We start from the raw sequence: 18,929 nt of genomic DNA, 5'->3' as shown, positions 1-18,929 counted from the left end.
CTGATAAGTCTGCTCTCTGAAGATCTATCAACTCTGAAAAAGCAATGCAGAGTATAATTTCTAATTTTATCAGTTAAGAAAACCTCAGTTTTAATAGTGTTATTAATATAAATGTTAACTCTGAGTTCTGCTCAGAAAAATCTCACTGAATTCTTCATAAGATTACTCTACTTTTAAAATCTGATTTTCTTGATATCTGCTCTTCTCAAATCCTCAACTTTTCAGTGACAAATGTATATAGAAATGACAGAAATTGTTAATAATTTCACAGAGTTATAACAATCTCACAGTTGAGATAGCTCAGTTAAATATTATTCTAATAACTTTATATAATATTTATTAAATAAACCTATTTTTTCTTCTGATTTTATTCAGTATCAGTGTGAGAATCTTGAATACTTTTATAAATCAGAGTTGAATGATATATCATATATTAAGAGAGTGTATTTTATCAGATATAATTATCAATATTCAGACAACTATCTTATCAAACCAACCGCCCCACCACGAACTCGCTCGATTTTTCGAATAAGAACCCGCCGATAGATCCATTGAAAAGCCCTCGATCATACGAGCATTTGGACCCCATCGCCGACCGCATACCCCGTGTGGTGGTGGAGATATCCAGCCAAACGTGAACTAGATGTTGTTCGAAACTCCCATGTGGGATTATCCCCTGTTCACCCCTACCACACCACAACCCCGGGTCAAAGTGCCATACAAATTGTAAGGTGAAGAGACATAGCCATATGCACCAATCTTCTTGATTTTGGAAGATCCTCAATCTGTAATTGTGAAGATATCTGAGAAGTGACCTTTGTGAAAACCCTGTCCATCTTTGATGTTTCAAAACATTAACATCAAGTCTCATACTTGTACTGCCCTTCCCAATCTGGCTCATCTCTGACAGAAAAATACAAAAAGATATCTCAGTGATAATATCAAGCACATAATCAATGAACTCTTCTGAAGTGCAATCTTCACAGTCTGTCATCAGTGTATCTAGACTTCAACATCAAGTCTCACCCTTGTACTATCCCTCTCAATCTGGCCTATCCTCGGCAGAATAATACAAAAAGATACCTCAGTAACAGCATTCAATACATAATTAGTAAATAATGAGTCAACAGCACATCAATAACTATAAAATCAGTATATCTCAAGATCTGACTGAGCCTTTGATCCCTGCACAGTGAGATATATTAAATCTAGCTTTAATATCTCAATATTCAATAGATTCTGCAAGAGATTGAGAACAGCAATACTAGATTTCTGTTGAATTTGAGAATTAACTTTATATTAATATAATTATTGACAAAGTCTTCTATTTTGAGATATAAATAATCAGTTTCTCTACATCCTGCTGACAATATTTATATTATTATATAGAAACAGACTTATATTCTCTATAATATCAAGATTCTGAAGAGAGAAAGTCTTGATAGAGAGTATACAGTAGTGTATATCTTAGCAGTTTCTATCTCATTCTTCTGCAGCAGTTAATACAAAAAAAAGATCTTAGAAATAGTTTTTTACTTCTCTTGAAAAAGTAAGGTGTTTTTCTCTGAGTTTTATACAATATTCTTATAAAGAATAAAAAACAGAGCTGTTTTCTATCATAATTTCATATTCTTTTAAGTAAGAATTACTTTTTCAGTGACTGAAGAGCTTTCATTAATACTTAATTCTTTTTTACACACTTTATTAACTGATTTGAGTTGCACACTTGTTGTGTGAGAAGAATTGAATGATTTAGAATAAAATTGAATAGTTTTAATCAATTTCTCTGTAAAAAATTAATTTATTTTTTATCAGTTTTTCTCTTAAAAACTGTCATATCATCTGATTCATTATCAATTGATATCATACTCTTTCTCACTGTATCTTAAGAAAGAGATTATAAAGATTTTATTAATTTATCTCAAAAATCAATTTTAGTTTATTATATTCTCTTCAAAAATCTAACCTAGTTACTGAACTAGTGTGAAAAAAATCAGGTATTTTATACATAAAAGTCTTTTATTCTTCTTTTGAAACAGTCTGATCAACTTTTCAATTGAAAACAGACTTAGAAATATCTCAATTGAAACAGTCTGATCAACTTTTCATTGAGTGAGAACAATGAGTTCAAAAATACACTCAGTTGATGTGAAAAAAGATACTTTCTCAAATGCTATTTCTGAGATTGAAATTCTAAAGAGAAGAAAGAAAGAAGAAATAGAGAAACAATAAGTTCTTGAAATACAGAAACTTGAAAAAGCAAGTAAGATTCTTGAAAAACAGTATCTGAGTGAGATGAATGAAGAAGTTCTGTTAATTCTTCATACTCAGACTAGATAACTACAGAAGATGATCAAGTTCAAACTTGGAATCTCAAACACAGTTCAAAAAACATTGAAAATTCCTTGTACAATCACTGACTCTTCATCTTACTCTTCTTCTTTTTTTCCTACTTCTTCTTCTTCTTTGAATCAGAAGAAAATATATACTCAAGCAGCTGAATCTGCTGTCTCTAAACCTGCTGTCTCAAAACCTGCTTAAGATCCTGAGAAAACTGAGAAGAATACTGCTCATATCTCTAGTCATAGAAAAGTGAAAAAGAAAATTCAAAAAGAGAAAAACTTTCAAATCTTCAGAAATAGAAAACTTATTCTCAAAATCTCAAATCAGGATATTCTGCAAAGAAACAAGCTAAACTCAAATCTTATTTTCAGAATCAGAAATGAAATTAATCAGCAGTTCTTTTCTCAGTTGATAACTGATATTGAAGTTCAAAAACCAGTTATAGCTTCAATTGAGTCATTATTTTTTAGAAACTTCATCATTCTGAGTACAATGTCTGAATTCAGTGCTGAATTCCTTATTCAGAATGAGAATCTCTGAAAGTCAGCAGTAGAATCTTTGCTAAATACAACAATTCTATCTGAGAGAGATGAAAAGTGAGACAAATTCATTCTTCATAATATTTCAGTTGAAATTTTTGACTGTGAAGAAGAAATGCTACTTCTCAAAAATGAATTGAAAGAATACAACTCTATTCAACTGAGAAAGAAGTCTGTATGACTAAATTCAATTGAGTTCAGACAAAGCAGGAGAAATGCCTCTGTTCTAGTATATATAAAAACACTTGAACAGTCAAAGATCTCTGAAGTAAGAGTAGCAGGTTTGAAAATGAGAGTTCATGAATATAAAGTCTCAAGAATGAACCTCAAAGCTCAAACACAGTGTTCAAACTGTCACAGATATGAACACTTTGTAATCTCATATTTTAGAGACTCAAAATGTGCATTCTGTGCCAGAGATCATAAAACTAGTGAGCATAAATGTGAAACATGCTCAAAAAGAGATGAAATATGTCAACACACTCTGCTTAAGTGCTCTAATTGCAAAGAAAAACATGCATCTAGCTCAAAAGAATGTATGTTTACTTCTAGAACTCAAAAGAACTGGAGAAAAGATAAAGCTCAAAGTCAATCTAGAACTGAAGAGAAGAGTCAAGCCAGTAGACTTATAACTGCAAGCTTAAAAAGAAGAAACTCTCAACTATCTAAATCTTTAAACTTCAATTCTCTAGCTAAATGTAAACAGAATTTGAATTCTCAAACTTCTGTTAAGATTAGAGAATTGAGAAATGACTCTGATGATAAACTAGATATAATGCAAGCAGTTGAGATCTCTACTTTTCAAAATAGTTATAATCTACTATCTGATAATAGTGACTAGATCCTACTCTATCTCTAGTCTCTTTTAGTATGAATATATAACAAAAACAACAGAAAAAGTTTAAAAACTCTTCAAAAATCACATTTATTCAAAATAATGTGAATAGAAAGTCAAATTGTATTTATGCTTGTCTTCAAATTGTATTTGAACAAAAAGTTGATTTTATACTACTTCAGAAACTGAATTTTGATGCTGAGTAAAATTACATTATTTCTCATTCAAGCTACTACTGCTTTCTATCTCAAAAGTCTGAGATAAAGTCAAGAGTAGTGATCTATGAAAGAAAGAGATCAAGATATCAATTTAATCTAAGATTTGATATCATGTCTGACCCTGATATTCTGATGAGTGATATTATAGATAAAGAAAATGAGTTTAATACTATACAGCTCATAAATATCTATAATGAAAAGTCATTGAAGAAAAATAACAATATCTGGACAATTAATAGAGAATTTCTGAACATAACTTCATCAAGAAACTCTATAATTGCAGGAGATTTCAATGCATATCATTTCTGATAAAATTAAGAATGCAAGAGAGCAGTGAGAGCTGATAATCTGATTGAATGAATCTTTGAGCATTTAATAAATTTGGTTAATAAGTCTGATCAATAAACATTCTTTAGAAAAGACATGAAACAGAAATCTATTATAGATCTAATCTTTATGTCACAAAATCTAATGAAAAGAAGACTTGTAAACTGATTTATTAATTCAAATGAGACATCAGGATCAGATCATGAGATTATTCAATTTAATATTGAACTGAGTGAAAAATAAATGAGTGAAAATCCTCTTCTCTCTAATCAGTATAACTTTGAAAAAGCTGATTGAAAAGCAGTTGAAGAAAGTATAAAACTGTTAAAATCTGAAAGGTAGAATGAGCTATATTGAAATTCTGATCAAGATATCTCAAATGAAATGCTTGAGAATAGAGTGAAGCTTATTACATCTATTATTCTAACAAGTGTTAGAGATAATATTTCAAAGAGAAAATCTTCTGAGTATTCAAAATCTTGATGAAATGAGAATATCTCATCTAAAAGAAAAGAATTAGCTACTGCTAGAAGAGATTGAAAGAATGATATAATATCTGATGAAGAGTTCAAAGCTGTCAGAAATGAATATTTTTCAGATATTAAAAGAGCTATAACAGACTGCTGGAATAAATTTCTTGAAGAAGCATAAGAGAAGGAAGTTTTTAAAGCTTTTAACTATACTAAAATAAGAAGTGTAGCAAAACTTTCAATCTTAGAATATAAGTTTCAGAATGAATCATATACAACAAACTCTTTTGAGAAAAAATGTCAAGCTTTTATAAGAATTCTCTTTCAGAACTCATCAGATTCAGATTCAGATTCAGAGGAAGAGAATATATCACTTCTCAACTACATTGATAAAAATGACTGGGAATAGTCTGATCTTATATAAGATGAATTAGATTCAGCTATCTTCTCAAGTTCTGTTAAAACTGCTGCAGGTCCTGATTCAATTAATCACTTGATTATTCAAAATACATATTCCTACTTGAAGAATTAATATTTTGAGCTCTTTTTCAATCTCTTGAAAAATGAATATCATTCTGAATGCTGAAGAGAAGCCACTGAAGTGATTCTTGCAAAACCTAATAGAAAAACTTCAATTTCTAAGTCATATAGAGTAATATCTCTATTAAACTGTCTAGAAAAGCTTTTAGAAAAGATAATAGCTACTCAACTATTTTTTATAAGCTCTATAAGTGATTCTCTTTTATTCAGTGAACAAATGAGAGATAGAAAACAGTGTTCTGCAATTGACACTGTTCTCTCAGTTGTTTATAATATTTAAATAGCAAAGTATGAGAGTCTGGTCTCAACTGCAGTTTTTATTGATATAAAAGAAGCATTTAATCATATTTCAAAGTCAAAGTTAATTCAGACATTAAAGATATTAAAACTGTCACTTTCTCTAATAAAATGAGTTAACTGTTTTATATCTAAAAGAATTATACAACTCTTCTTTGATGAAATGAAATAAGACAAGACTGAGATAAAAAATAGAAGTATCACAGAAATCTTCAATCTCACTTATTTTATTTACAATATACACTGTATATGTATTCAAGAATAGAAATATGAGAATAGTGCAATCTCTGAGTTATGTGAATAATATTGATCTAGTCTACAGCTTAAAAACTATCAAAGAGAATTTGAAAGTAATTCAAGAAGCTGTAAAGAAAATCTTTGTTAGAGCAGATATCAATTAAATTCAATTTGATATGAATAAAACTGAGTTAATTCATTTCTTTTCTAGATTCAATGAGAAAGAACTATCTCTAACTCTTTTAAATAGAGAGATTAAACCCAGTATAAATGTCAAATGATTAGAAGTATGGTTAAACTTCAAGTTGAATTTTAAATATCACATTCAACAAAGAACTGTCAAGATAGAAAGACTATTAAACAACATAATCAGACTGTCAAATACAGAGAGAGGTCTATTCTTTCAGGCTATGAGACAGTTATATATAGCCTGTATTACATCAGTAGCTGATTATGAAGTTCAAGTTTGATGAAATAATCAAGAGAATTTCACTGAACTCTTTCAAAGTCTGCAAAACAGAGCCTTGAGAAGAATTCTGAGAGCATTCAAATCATCTTCTATTAAAGCAATGAAAATTAAAGCTTTAATTTCTTCTTCTACAATTAGATTTGAAAAGACCTGTATGAACTATACTCTGAGAGTTGTAAAGATGAGCTTAAATTATATAATCAGAGAAAGAGTCTCTTCTTCATTTTCATCAATTAACTCTGGAAATGAACTAGATTGAAATAGATTTCTTGATTGAAATGAAAATAATTCTTTAAAGAAAATGTCTTCTCAACTGTACAGACTATACTCTCTGATTAAAAATCAATTTTCTTCTTTAAATGTTGAAAAAGTTGATCATGAGAAGTTATCTCTCTGAAGAGAAAAGCTTGAATGTCTTATAGACTTATAAATAAGTGAACTATTAAAAGAGAAAGAATATGAACAGCATTTAAAGAGAATTTCTACAATCAATATAAAAGACTCTATTCTGATTTATTCAGATGGCTCAAAAAATGAGAATTTGAATAGATTAGACTCAGACATTGCTTATACTGAAGATAATATCAATTTTATCTCAGATTTCTGAAATCTAGGCTGTGAATCTGAAGTCTTTGATGCTAAACTATTTATAATAGTGAAAGCTTTCAAACTCATTGAAATAAAATCTCATAAAAGAGAAAATTGTTTGAAAGAGATATAAATATTCTCTGATAGTCAAGCTGCTTTAAAAAGACTTAGAAATAGTCAGATTCATAATAATCAAATAAATCTTGAACTGATCTTAAACTCTGTTTTGAAAATTTAAAAGAGAAGAATATCAAAGCTGATAATTCATCTGCACTGAGTTTCTGCTCATATGAATATTCATGACAATGAATTGACTGATTCAGCTGTAAAAAAGGGTGCAGAATTAAGCAGATCTATTCAAAAAATTGTGTCCTAGTATTTTATAAAGAGAAAAATAAAAGAATCTTGTTTAGATAAGTAAAATGAAAGCTGGCAGAAACAAAAGAAGAGTATACATTATTCAAGATTTGAAACAAAACTCAAGTGAAAATCTTGTTCAATTAAATGTAAAAAGCAAATATTCTCATCTATAATACAGCTGAAACTAGAACATGACTATTTCAAATCTTATATACAAAGATTTAATGATAGATTTGACTCAATAGAATGCTCATTCTGCAATACAAATGAGAATTCTGAGTATATTATAATGCACTGTGCATTATACAATAGTCTCAGAGCCAGATTGAAAGAGAAGTATAATCTAAATCAATTAAATATAAGATTCTTATTCTCAACTGAGACAGGAATTAAATACTTAATAGACTTTCTATCAGAAACTCAAGCAGCTGTAAGAAAATGACTAAATTCAGAATTATCTGAATATGAAGAGAAGGAAATCAATCAGATATAGTCTGTTAAAACAGCTATATACTATCTTTTAATAATTTGTTTTGTTACAGTCTTTCTTTACTTTATCTTTTTCTTTTAATTTCTTTCTGTCTATCTATTTAATGTGTCTATCTTTAAGACTGTGTTCTATTTTCCTTTGTCATGATATTGTCAAATGATTTCAAAGTATCAGAAGATGTTAAAACACTGCAATTTGTAAACAGTTTTTATAGTCTGAGCTGGAATTTTCTGATTTTGCATATCTGAAATTGATGAATGTATAATAGTTAACTTTACAGATATAGGGAAAACCCTGAGAACTAAAAGTTCTTAGATAGATGTCATAGTCTCTGACTGCATACATCTATAATTGAAGAATAATAATAATATTCAATATTCAGATATAAAGTCTTATATAATAGTTCTGAAAGTTTAAGTAGCTGTTTACTATACTTCACAGACTGTATAAAGATTATTATTCTTGAATTCATTATTTAGTCCCTTCAAAATAATCATAATAAAGAATGAGATGAAATATATCTCAATTATTCAAGTTCTTAATCAACTTAATATTTATATGAATATAGTATTTGAATCAGGTTCTGATCTGCTGATATATAAGAGTCAAGATCAGTATTTTCTTCATCAGATTATAAGAATCAAAACTGAAGTTATTGAGATATAATTATATTATAAATCTTCACTGATTCAGACTAAGTTAGAAATTACAGCACATGATCAAGATCTTTTAAAAAGCATATTTTACTCTGATATACAAGTTATTTCCCTGTTATATCAATTATTTATTGATGAATTTGATTTATATCAGAACATATACTGAAGCTTAATAGATTTTTATATAATTTCTATACTAAGTACTGTTAAATGCTTGAAGTGAAATAATATTTTTATTCTAATCTTTGATTCTTATAATATTAATTTTCTTAACACTGTCACTGTATTATTATATAACTTATCTATATTAAATTATGAGAGAGTTATAATGAATATCAGTAAAGAAAAGATGAGAATTATTATATTTTATCTTGTATTTCTTGAAGATATGCTGCAGTAAAATAGTAATATAGAGATTAAAGACTCAACTGTATGAAGATTATACTGAAGCTGCTTTATTAATGATAAAAATTAGCTGAATCTGAACTATAATCTATATAATAACAGCTGATTTTATTATTATATATAATATCTTCAGTCTAAACTGAATAATCTGCTGAATCTCATATATAGAAAGTAAATATATCAAGAGCAGAGTATAATAATATAGACAGTATCTTCTTTTTAAATATACTTAAGTTTGAATTTAATCTTCTTTTTTTCTTCTGATTTATATTATAGTGAGTTTACTGATATATTAGAGATTTCACACTTATTACTGATCAGTACTGTCTTATCACTGTATAATTAACTAGAATACTTTTAAATATTACAGATATTCTTTTTTTCTCATAGTTAAAATTATCTATAGTCACTGATAACTTATCTCAAGAAGTATCAGCTTTAAGAACATACTTAAGCTTTAATCATTATATCTCTTATCTTGCAGTATAAGCTCAGAGAGAAATAACTCAGTCTAATAATTAAGTAGATTATTTCTATAGTATTTTCAGCATCAAATCAATCATCTATTAATCTTATTATTTAAATATATACAGTTATTATAAGAAGTAATAGTCTATTAATATTTCAATCTCTGAGAGAAAATGATTCTGAAGTCACTTATTAAATTATACTTACAGTCTGTTAATAGTTATAATTTCTTATTAAAGTCATAGTAAGAGTAGCAGTACTATTTAAATTATTCTAAGCTGATTCAGTTATTATTCATCAGTCATCTTCTGCTTCAATAATAAACACAGTTACTATATATATCAGTGATTATATTAAAAAAGCAAAGCTTATATAATATATAAAGAGTCAGTTGAATATATATATTAATTTACACTATATTAAGCTGAGTAAAGAATATACTATATTTAATAACTGTAATATTCTGATAGAGAAGAATAAGTATTGAGACTATAAAAATCTAGTACAGTGAATAAATTATCAGAATATAAAGAAGATACTACTCTTATAAAAGAGCTTTTATCACATCTTATAACTAGTATTAAGAGATTCTTTTAATAGATCTGACTTACATCTGATATAGATGATTTAACAGTTATATATAGTTTATTTAACACTGTTTAATAATCTTCTAATAATAAATAAAGAATTAGATAATAATAATAATTTATTAAACTACTTTATTAAGTTAGAGTTAATAAAAGATTATATTATTCTGAAGATTTTTAATCATCTATTATTAAGCAAGATAGCAGAGAAAGTTAATATATAATTTATAAATCTCTTAAAGCTTAAACTTCTTCACTTCTTTCTTAATAAGCTATGAGAATTCTATAATACTGATTAAAATAAGTTCTTAATTTTAAAATTAAATTATTATCTAATTCTTTTCTATAATAAGTTAATATTCTCAGTTCAGTATATCTATCAATCAATTAGTTATTAACTTATTACTAAGTTATAAATCAGAGATTATATTTATTAAATCTCTCTTATAAAAGAAGATATTATTTAATATTAAGAAACAGAGCTTAATCAGATTATAATTATATTTATTTATAAAATGAAAGAAGTTAAGTGAATTTTCTTTACACTTATTTCTCTATATTATATTATATATAATTATCTACTGAATCTGCTAATTTTACAAGAGAATTCTGATAATTACACTATTATCAGACTGCTGACAGTTTCAAAGACAGTATTATATAATATTCTAATACAGAATACTAATAAAAATGATAATTATTTAGTATATAAGTCTCAGATAATAAGATATTTATATGATAATTAAGATATCTTATTTCTTTAAATAGAATAGATAATTAATGAATAGCAGCTGTTATACTGAGTAATAGATAATTAACTAGCTTAATAGTATTGATTTTACTGATAGAACAGTATAGAATATTTTATAGTATCTTAGTAGTATTCTGATAGTGATATCTATCAATTACACAGTTACTGAGTAGTGTTATGATAATGTTAGAAAGTTCTGTACTGTCTCAATACTATCTTGATATTTAATATTCAGCAACATGTCACTGAATATAATGGTGGAACATGTGTTACAATCGGCAACACGTGACACAGGTGGAATGGTGGATCCACGGTGTAATCACCGTAAATTAACCCTACGTTCTTCCCATATGGATCCATGGATCCATTTAGTGTAACTCGCGTAGATAGATTACACACACAACACAACAACGTTATCCTCCAAGAGGTGGAAACGAGCGTTAGGTGGTTTGATCGTTACTATAATATTAGGGCGGCCCTATTGAAAATAAAAGAGTATACCAGCGTACAGATCTCTCAACATATTTCTAGAATCCTCTCACGGGTATAGAGTTCCCAGAGCGCCCCCAGGTATGGATTCCCTGGGTATAGAGACTGTCACAGGTCTATCTATCAGTCTCATTGATGTGTGCTCTTTGTAACGCTGGTATAACATACTCATTTGACCCAAATGGCGCTTATGCTGGGGGGTTTGCAGACGGGCGCTAACGGATATGTTGCCCGGCTGCCCGTGGACAGATTCTGAAGAATCATATTTGTTTTTTGAGGCCTGCCCCGTTCTTCAAAGTCTCCTGCCCGCCCTTTTTATTATAAGCCACGCGGTCCTGTCCTGACCGTTGTTGCCATTGACAACTTCCTTCGTGCCTCCTCCCCTTTTCGAGCCTCAGTTTCTTCAGTTAACTTACAAAAACTCCAATTCGTTCAATGGCCCGTGTTTTGTTGTTTGGTCTTTGTGGGTGCAACCAGAGCCGTTGACTTCTCTCTCTCAACCCCCGGTCGTGTGCAGTAGGACCTCTGTCGCTCTGGAGCATTCAATCTACATGCACATGTACTGTACATAAAACGCCGCGGTATCACTGCATTTTACACAATTGTAATACTCACTCCCTTCTCAGTTTCATCGAGTTCCCTCATGCCTACCCCACGAACCCCAAGGAGCAGCGATAGGTTCAACCTACTCATCCACAACCTCAATACAGCCTACGATTTAGACCTTCCAAACCCAGCTCTATCAACTCCAAGACGGCGGCCTGGAGATGAACGGACTTTGCCAGAAAGATGTGTTGGCCTTGCAAAGTTCCTCTACTACGATGACCCCGAGAAATTTGAACGGGTGGTGCTTGGCTCGCTTTCAGAGTGGATGAACGCGTTCCTGTCCAAGTGGGTCCCGAAGCCGAATCAAGAACCAGGAACGATGCCATCGCGATCATTCATTAATAGCAACACGATTTCCATGGCGAGGAATATCACTCCGGACCAGCGCGCAATCGTGCTCAACTATTTATGGAAAGTGCTCAGTGATGAGGAGTATCTGGTGAGAAAGGGGTCCTCTAGAATACCGAGAGGTGTAAATGTCGTCGCTCCTGTAGACGATAGGTTCGGGGGGGGATGTAGCTTAGAATCCCCAGCTGCTACTACCACTGGAGGTTCGATGACGGGATCCGGAATGACGCCCAGCACTCCCTCAGAAATACCACCAGCAGCAGCACCAGGCAAGATACCACCTTCTCCGCCCAAAAGAAAGGTCGTTACTGACGATTCCGAGGTATTTTTGACTGCTCCCAATACTCCTTCTAATCCGTTCCATACCATGTCATCATCGTTGTCTGATGATGAGTTTGGGAATTCCGATCTGGATGACCTTGATATCGATCTTGATATCGCTTCATTGGGCTTGGCTGATTCTTTCGACGATAACCAGAAAAAAAATGGCCCAAAACAACGGAGGATTGATGAATTTATGACGTCTTCCAAGAATGTCCAGAAATCTATGGGGGAACAAACTGAACAGCCGCAGAAAGATGAAAACACAAGTTTTGAAACAATGACTACTGAGCAACCAAACTCCTTTGGACCTAGCTTCGCATCCAGTACTCCTGCAACCTCCTTTTCAAGGAGCTTCCAGACCGAGGAGTTAGAGTTGGATGAGCCATCTCAATATACTTCAACCGTTAGGCCGCCCTCAAATAATATCTTCGCATCCTCGTGGGATAATGAAGACACCGAAAGTCCATCAAAAGGTCCACTATCCGTGCAACGAAAAACAGAACATGATTGGCGAGAGCAAAAAATTCACAAAATTATCCGAGAACTAGAAGAGGAGGGCCCATTCTCGAGTCGGAACATGATAAAAACGACTGTTCCACTACGCTACAGATATGAGGCCCAAAGAGCAGCCACTTTTCTTAAAGTTCCGGTTGAAGATATTCTCCAAAAGCTGGATCGGCGGAAGCTACCCGAGTATGAAGACCTCTGGAAGGATATTCATAACGGTAGGCCGTCGAGCTTGGAAAAAACAACACAAGAAACATGGGATATGGCAGTGGACCAATATGAGGACCGAAATTCCACTGGTGATGTGGTGACATTGAGCTGTGAACTGGAATGGTGTTCGAACAAAGAACCAGGTTTTTTGAAGCTTACTTTAAACCCTTTGAAATTTATGAGGGGTTATCGATTTAGCCGACGGTTTGGATCAGACCGTTTCCTTGAAGTGACGTACCCAACTGTGGCAGAGCCACCACCACACCTTGTTCGAAAAGATGACGAGGTGGAAAAGGAGATATTGCTCGAAGCGATTTCGCGTTGGATGGCGACGAGTGTACATCATTTGGTGGGGAGATTCTGGAGGGGCTTGTATATTGAAGATATTCAAAAGAAGCCGAAAAAGTCCGCCAAATACGATGGAGTCGGTGTGAGCCCAAAGGTTTCTATCAAGCAAAGGGCATTTTTCTTTGGAACTGGTGGGATTGACTTCCGTACAGCCAGGGGCCCTCTGGACATTCCTCCGCATGGCGAAAAATCTGGGCAACGCACCAGTATGAGTATCGATGCATTGATTAATTGGCATATGCCCAGAGCCGAAAAAAACAATCAAAAATCTGACCTTAAACTGTTTCAACGACTCCAACTTGGGCTGTCGCGGACTTTGAGCACGGTTGTCCTGCGACGGGATGAGATAGTGTATTTGAAGGACCCCCCTCCACCTGTAATGAATGACGGCTGTGCGCTGATGTCTAGGTCGCTGGGAATGGAAATTGCGTGCACCTTGGGGCTGGAGACAGTCCCAGCTATCTTTCAAGGAAGGATTTCCGGCGCAAAAGGGGTCTGGATGGTGGATCGTGACGACTCAAGGTTTAGAGTTGGTGATCGGAGATTTGGTCTTCAAATTACCGAGTCACAACTCAAAATCCACCCCGCTCCTCCGTATGATACAAGGCCCGTTGATGATACGCAGCTGGCCTTTGAAGTCGTTCAATGGTCACGGCCTTTAAGTCCTGCTGCCCTGAATTTGCAGCTCCTCAATATTCTTCAACACGGCGGCATCCGCAATGATCATATAAAAAGTTTGATTAAACAGGAAATGTCTTCCTTTTACGACGATTTTTTGGAAACCCTACGAGTTCCCAATGGTGTTGCGTGTCGCAGTTGGTTGCAAAAGATGAAACGGATCACCGATGAGAGCTACAAACGGCAAACCAAACGTACCAGCAATTATTTCCCGCCCCAATATGCGGAGCAGGCAGTTCTCCTTCTGGATGCTGGCTTTTTACCATTAAAACTACCCTATCTAACTGAATTATTTAAACGCCTTCTCCACGATTACTTAAATAATCTGAAAAATTTGAAGGTCAGAGTGTCTCAATCAACGTTCGCGTATTGCATTGCGGATCCCTTCGGAGTGTTAAAGCCGGATGAAGTTCATCTTGGGTTTTCCAGCGCATGGGAGCACGGCTCCGTCGGTACAGAGCTTCACGGCATTGATATCCTCCTTGCTCGCTTACCTGCACATCTTTCAACCGATATCCAAAAACGAAGGTCAGTTTACAAAAATGCGCTACGCCATTTTAAGGATGTGATAGTATTTCCCACAACTGGAGATACACCACTTGCCTCTCTGCTTTCTGGTGGCGATTATGACGGGGATCAATGTTGGGTCTGCTGGGATCCAATTATTGTGCGCGAGTTTAAGAACACCGAGTTCGATCCAAAAACGGTGCCATCGGAAGAAAGTCTTGGACTTCGCGACCACTCAACACGGATCAGTGAGTATGTGTCGACAGAAAAGTTTCTGGCCAATGCTTTTAAGTTCAATTTAAAATCGTCCAAACTGGGACCCTGCACCGTTGAACACGAAACTTTCTGTTACCACCAGAACAACATCAATTCTAGCTTGGGAGTCAAGTTGGCTTGGTTGCTTAGCTATCTGGTGGACAGCAGAAAGTCGGGGCGGGAACTGACGGATGATGCGTGGAAGAATTTACGGCCAAAATACCCGAATACTGTATTCACGGAGAGGAACCCGCTGCGTCCTGCTTACAAGAGCCTTTCAAACGGTTCAAATCCTTCGCAGTGGAACAGCAATAATCTCATCGATTATTTGCTGTTCGAGGTGATAGTAGCTGAAAGCAATCAAATGCTCGTCCGGTTCGGCAAATTTTGTCGCGAACATTGTGAGCTTCCAATCGATTCTCACCTAATTATCCCTTGGAACGAGGCAGAGGACAGGGCAATTAAGGAGAGGGATGAAAATAAGCCTGCTCTGTACGATGCTCTGAAGGGGCTTAAAGAGAGCGTTAGAGAAAAGAAAGCCAAGTGGGCTGGCTTGGTGGGGCCGAGCAAGATGTCATATTCCCATAAGATTACTGAAGCGGCTCAAATACTGCAGGAGATAGCGCCTCCTGATTTCGACCACCCTCTAGGCCACACGTGGGTGAATAGCCAGTACGAATGGGAAAGGCTCCGTGCATCATGTGCCTATAAGGAATGCCAAACTGATTTCGTGTGGTTCGCAGCTGGCCCGGTCCTCTGCGAAATCAAAGCCAAGGCTCTGGGGGGCGGCTCACGAACCATCGTGCCGGAGATCTATAGCATCTTGAGGGTGAACCGCAATTCGGCCAAGAGGGTGGTAGAGCGGGCAACGAGACGTAATGCGGGTGAATGGAGCGACGACGATGAAGACGAGGACGATGAATTTTGCGATATCGATGAATCCGTTCTTCTAGACCTAGGCCAAAGCATCTATAATTCTTCGTCTCACGGCAGCTCATCAAGTGGATAGGTTTTGGAAACAACTCCATGTTTTGCTTGATTTCCCAAGCCGAAGTCAAATTTCTTATTTAATTTTACCTCCTTTTCAATTTTTTTCCCCTTAATTCACGTTGATTTTTCCTTTACCTTTTAGTTTCCTTTTTCACCGCTATATACTAATTTTTGGCTTACAATGCTCAAGCTCTCTGCCATGTTCCATTTTCGGTAAGGTGATTATTTTCTTCGAGTGTTTTTTCCGATCATTCCTAGCCGTGTATATCAAGAGAGAGAAGAGCCTCTTGATTTTGATTTTCAGTGTGAATACAAACCATGAAAGTGTCACCTATGAAGTCTTCATCTTTCAGTTCCTCCGAGTTTGAGACTGCAGATACGCCAGCGTGATTAAATAAACGACTCATTGAAAAGTGTTGATGACAATCATGTTATTGGCTCATTATCCGCTACCTTCTTCTTGTACGTCTATGTCCCCTTCGATTTTCTTCCCTTGTCAGTGGCTAGATTCATTTTTGGGCATTTGAGACTACTTTGGAAAAGCAGGTGTTGAGAGTTTTTTGCTGTGTTTCGTTTCCCGCATCTACAGACTTTTCTTCTCTGTGTTGTCTCTGTTGTGTATTTCTTCTCTCTTCCTTCTTTTCGCTCTAATCTTGTATGTGAGTTGATGCAGAGACTCTATGATCTTCAGAAAGCAGCACTCTTATGATATAAGAAGCTGTGAAAAATGCTATTATATATAGGCTTTCATGTCACTCTCTATAATACTGAACTATTTATTCATGATGTAAGACAGATCTATATAATTATCTACATAAATAATATCTGTCTCTACAGTTTGAAAATCAATGATCTAAACTGAGTCAAAGCTGAAATCACTGCTAATTATGAGATCAGAAATGTAGAGAATTTGAATCAGTATTTAAGAATAAAGATTGATAGAGATTTAATATTCATTAATATTATCTTAATCTCTCTTTGTAAGAAATCTTCTGAAGAAATTCTTAATAAATGACTATCACTCTACATTCACTTCTATGAAGAAGAATGTTAATTTAATGAATAATAATAAGAAATCAATTTCATACAGAGTAGAATTTATTCTATAATTCTATTAATTCAGTATTAAATTTCTGTAATATCTAGTAATTAATACATATTCTAATACAAGCTTCACTACAGATTTTTTTAAATGATTAAGCTTTTAGTTTATATTAAAAAACTGAGTTATATTCAAGTGTATATTTCAATATCTACAGAGTTTAATCAAGAAAAATATAATCTATCACAGAAGTACTGATATTGAATCTATGATATATACAGATATTAATTGAGCTGATAGAGATTTAGAATCTTATTCAATCACTGATTATATTATCTATATAACAGATAGCTCTGTTATATGACATGACTGTCAGTAAACTGAAGTCATTAAATCATTAATGAAGACTGAATATATTGCATTCTCTGAGACTGTATATAAGCTTGTCTGTCTCTGTGAGCTTCTAGAAGATGCTGAATTCATTTCATCTCATCTTAATAATTTAAATACTGATAATTATCTCATTCTTATAATATTCAATAATCTTACTTATACAATTTATACTGATAATAAGTTTATCATAGAGCTATTCTTCTCTGAAGCAATTCTGCACTGCTTAACATATATAGAGATCTGTTTTCACATTTCTCAGAATCTTATCTGTAAAAATGAGATATCTATCTGATATATATCATCTGCTGAAAATGCTGTAAATAAGCTTACTAAACTACTTAAAACATTGAAATATACATATTAAAAGAAGAATATTAAGATGAAGAAATAGAAGAATAAAAAAATTATGAATCTCATAACTGATTTTTCATTACTATATGTTTTTCAGTTATTTTTTATACCTGTACTTGATTTGAAGGTGAATTTTATATACAGCATAGTGTATAGTTACTCTGATAAGTGTGAGTGTCAGATTATATAATCTAGCTTACTAATTCTTTCACTGTATAACTTCTTACAAGCTAGCAATCTTTTCAATAAAGCAAGCTTTACATCTTTTACAGATTGAGATATAGTTATACTATAAATCTTCATTAATTCAGTCTGAGTTGAAAATTACAGTATATAAACAAGATCTTTTGAAAAGCATGTGTTATTCCGATATATAAGTTATTTTTATACTATATTAATTATTAATTGATAAATTTAATTTATATTGAAATATATACTGAATCTTGATAAGTTTTTATTTGATTTCTGCACTAAGTGTTATTAAGTACTTAAAATGAAATAATATTTTTATTCTAATCTTTAATTCTTATAATATCAATTTTTCTGACACAGTTACTATTGTAATGTGACGGAACTGAAGTAGTGACTAGTCAGCAGTGTCATGTAGAGGTAGTTGTTTAAGAAGCTGTATAAGTGAGCTTAACTATCTTGCTTGAATAGTGAGCTTGTAGACTATAGAGTTATTATGAGAATATCACAGATATGATACTTAGTATACTAAAAAGATTGTATAAGATACACAGTAACTCTTGTATATATTTCAGTATAAAAAAAATGAATTGCTGACTTCTTTGATGAGAAGCCAGTATCTAGCTATTATATATAGATAATAAGCGGATATTCTTCTCTCATTTCATGAGTGAGAATAGTGAAAGTGATATCTCAGTGATATCTCACTGTTAAGAAAGAGTAATCTGCTGATCTTGTATAGAAGTAAGGTTCTCATATTTATTAATCAGATCTTTCTATGATATATCTGAATGATGTCATAGAGTGGTTGAAAACCGGTTCAAATGAAATGAAATCATCCGCATGAAAGCGATGGGCCGTGTGAAACCGCAGCAGGGCCTTAGCGCGGCCGGAAGCGTGATAACTATATTATCACATGACTTCTCTATATTGAATTGTGAGAGAATTGTGATAAATATTAATCAAAAAAAGATGAGAGTCATTGCATCTTACATTGTATTTCTTGAAAATATACTGCAATAAAATAGTAATGCAGAGATCAAAGAATTAATAATAAGAAGATTATATTAAAACTATTTTACTAATAATATGAATTGTTTAAATCTGAACTG

At 32.9% G+C, this 18,929-nt stretch overlaps 1 protein-coding gene across 1 annotated transcript; it reads left to right on the top strand.

The window, feature by feature from the left end:
• Positions 1–11,580: 11,580 nt before the first annotated feature.
• On the top strand, positions 11,581–15,861 carry BDCG_04278 (RNA-directed RNA polymerase; the record flags this gene model as incomplete). Its single annotated transcript, XM_045419936.1, has 2 exons — positions 11,581–11,628; positions 11,696–15,861. The coding sequence occupies exon 2, from the start codon at positions 11,713–11,715 to the stop codon at positions 15,859–15,861; it is 4,149 nt and encodes a 1,382-aa protein (XP_045276135.1). The 5' UTR covers positions 11,581–11,628; positions 11,696–11,712.
• Positions 15,862–18,929: the final 3,068 nt, after the last annotated feature.

This window comes from Blastomyces dermatitidis (genome assembly GCF_000003525.1).
Source record: "Blastomyces dermatitidis ER-3 genomic scaffold supercont1.4, whole genome shotgun sequence".
NCBI classification, from domain to species: domain Eukaryota; kingdom Fungi; phylum Ascomycota; class Eurotiomycetes; order Onygenales; family Ajellomycetaceae; genus Blastomyces; species Blastomyces dermatitidis.
The sequence above is the reverse complement of the archived record's forward strand: the minus strand, read 5'-3'. Positions and strand labels throughout refer to the sequence as shown.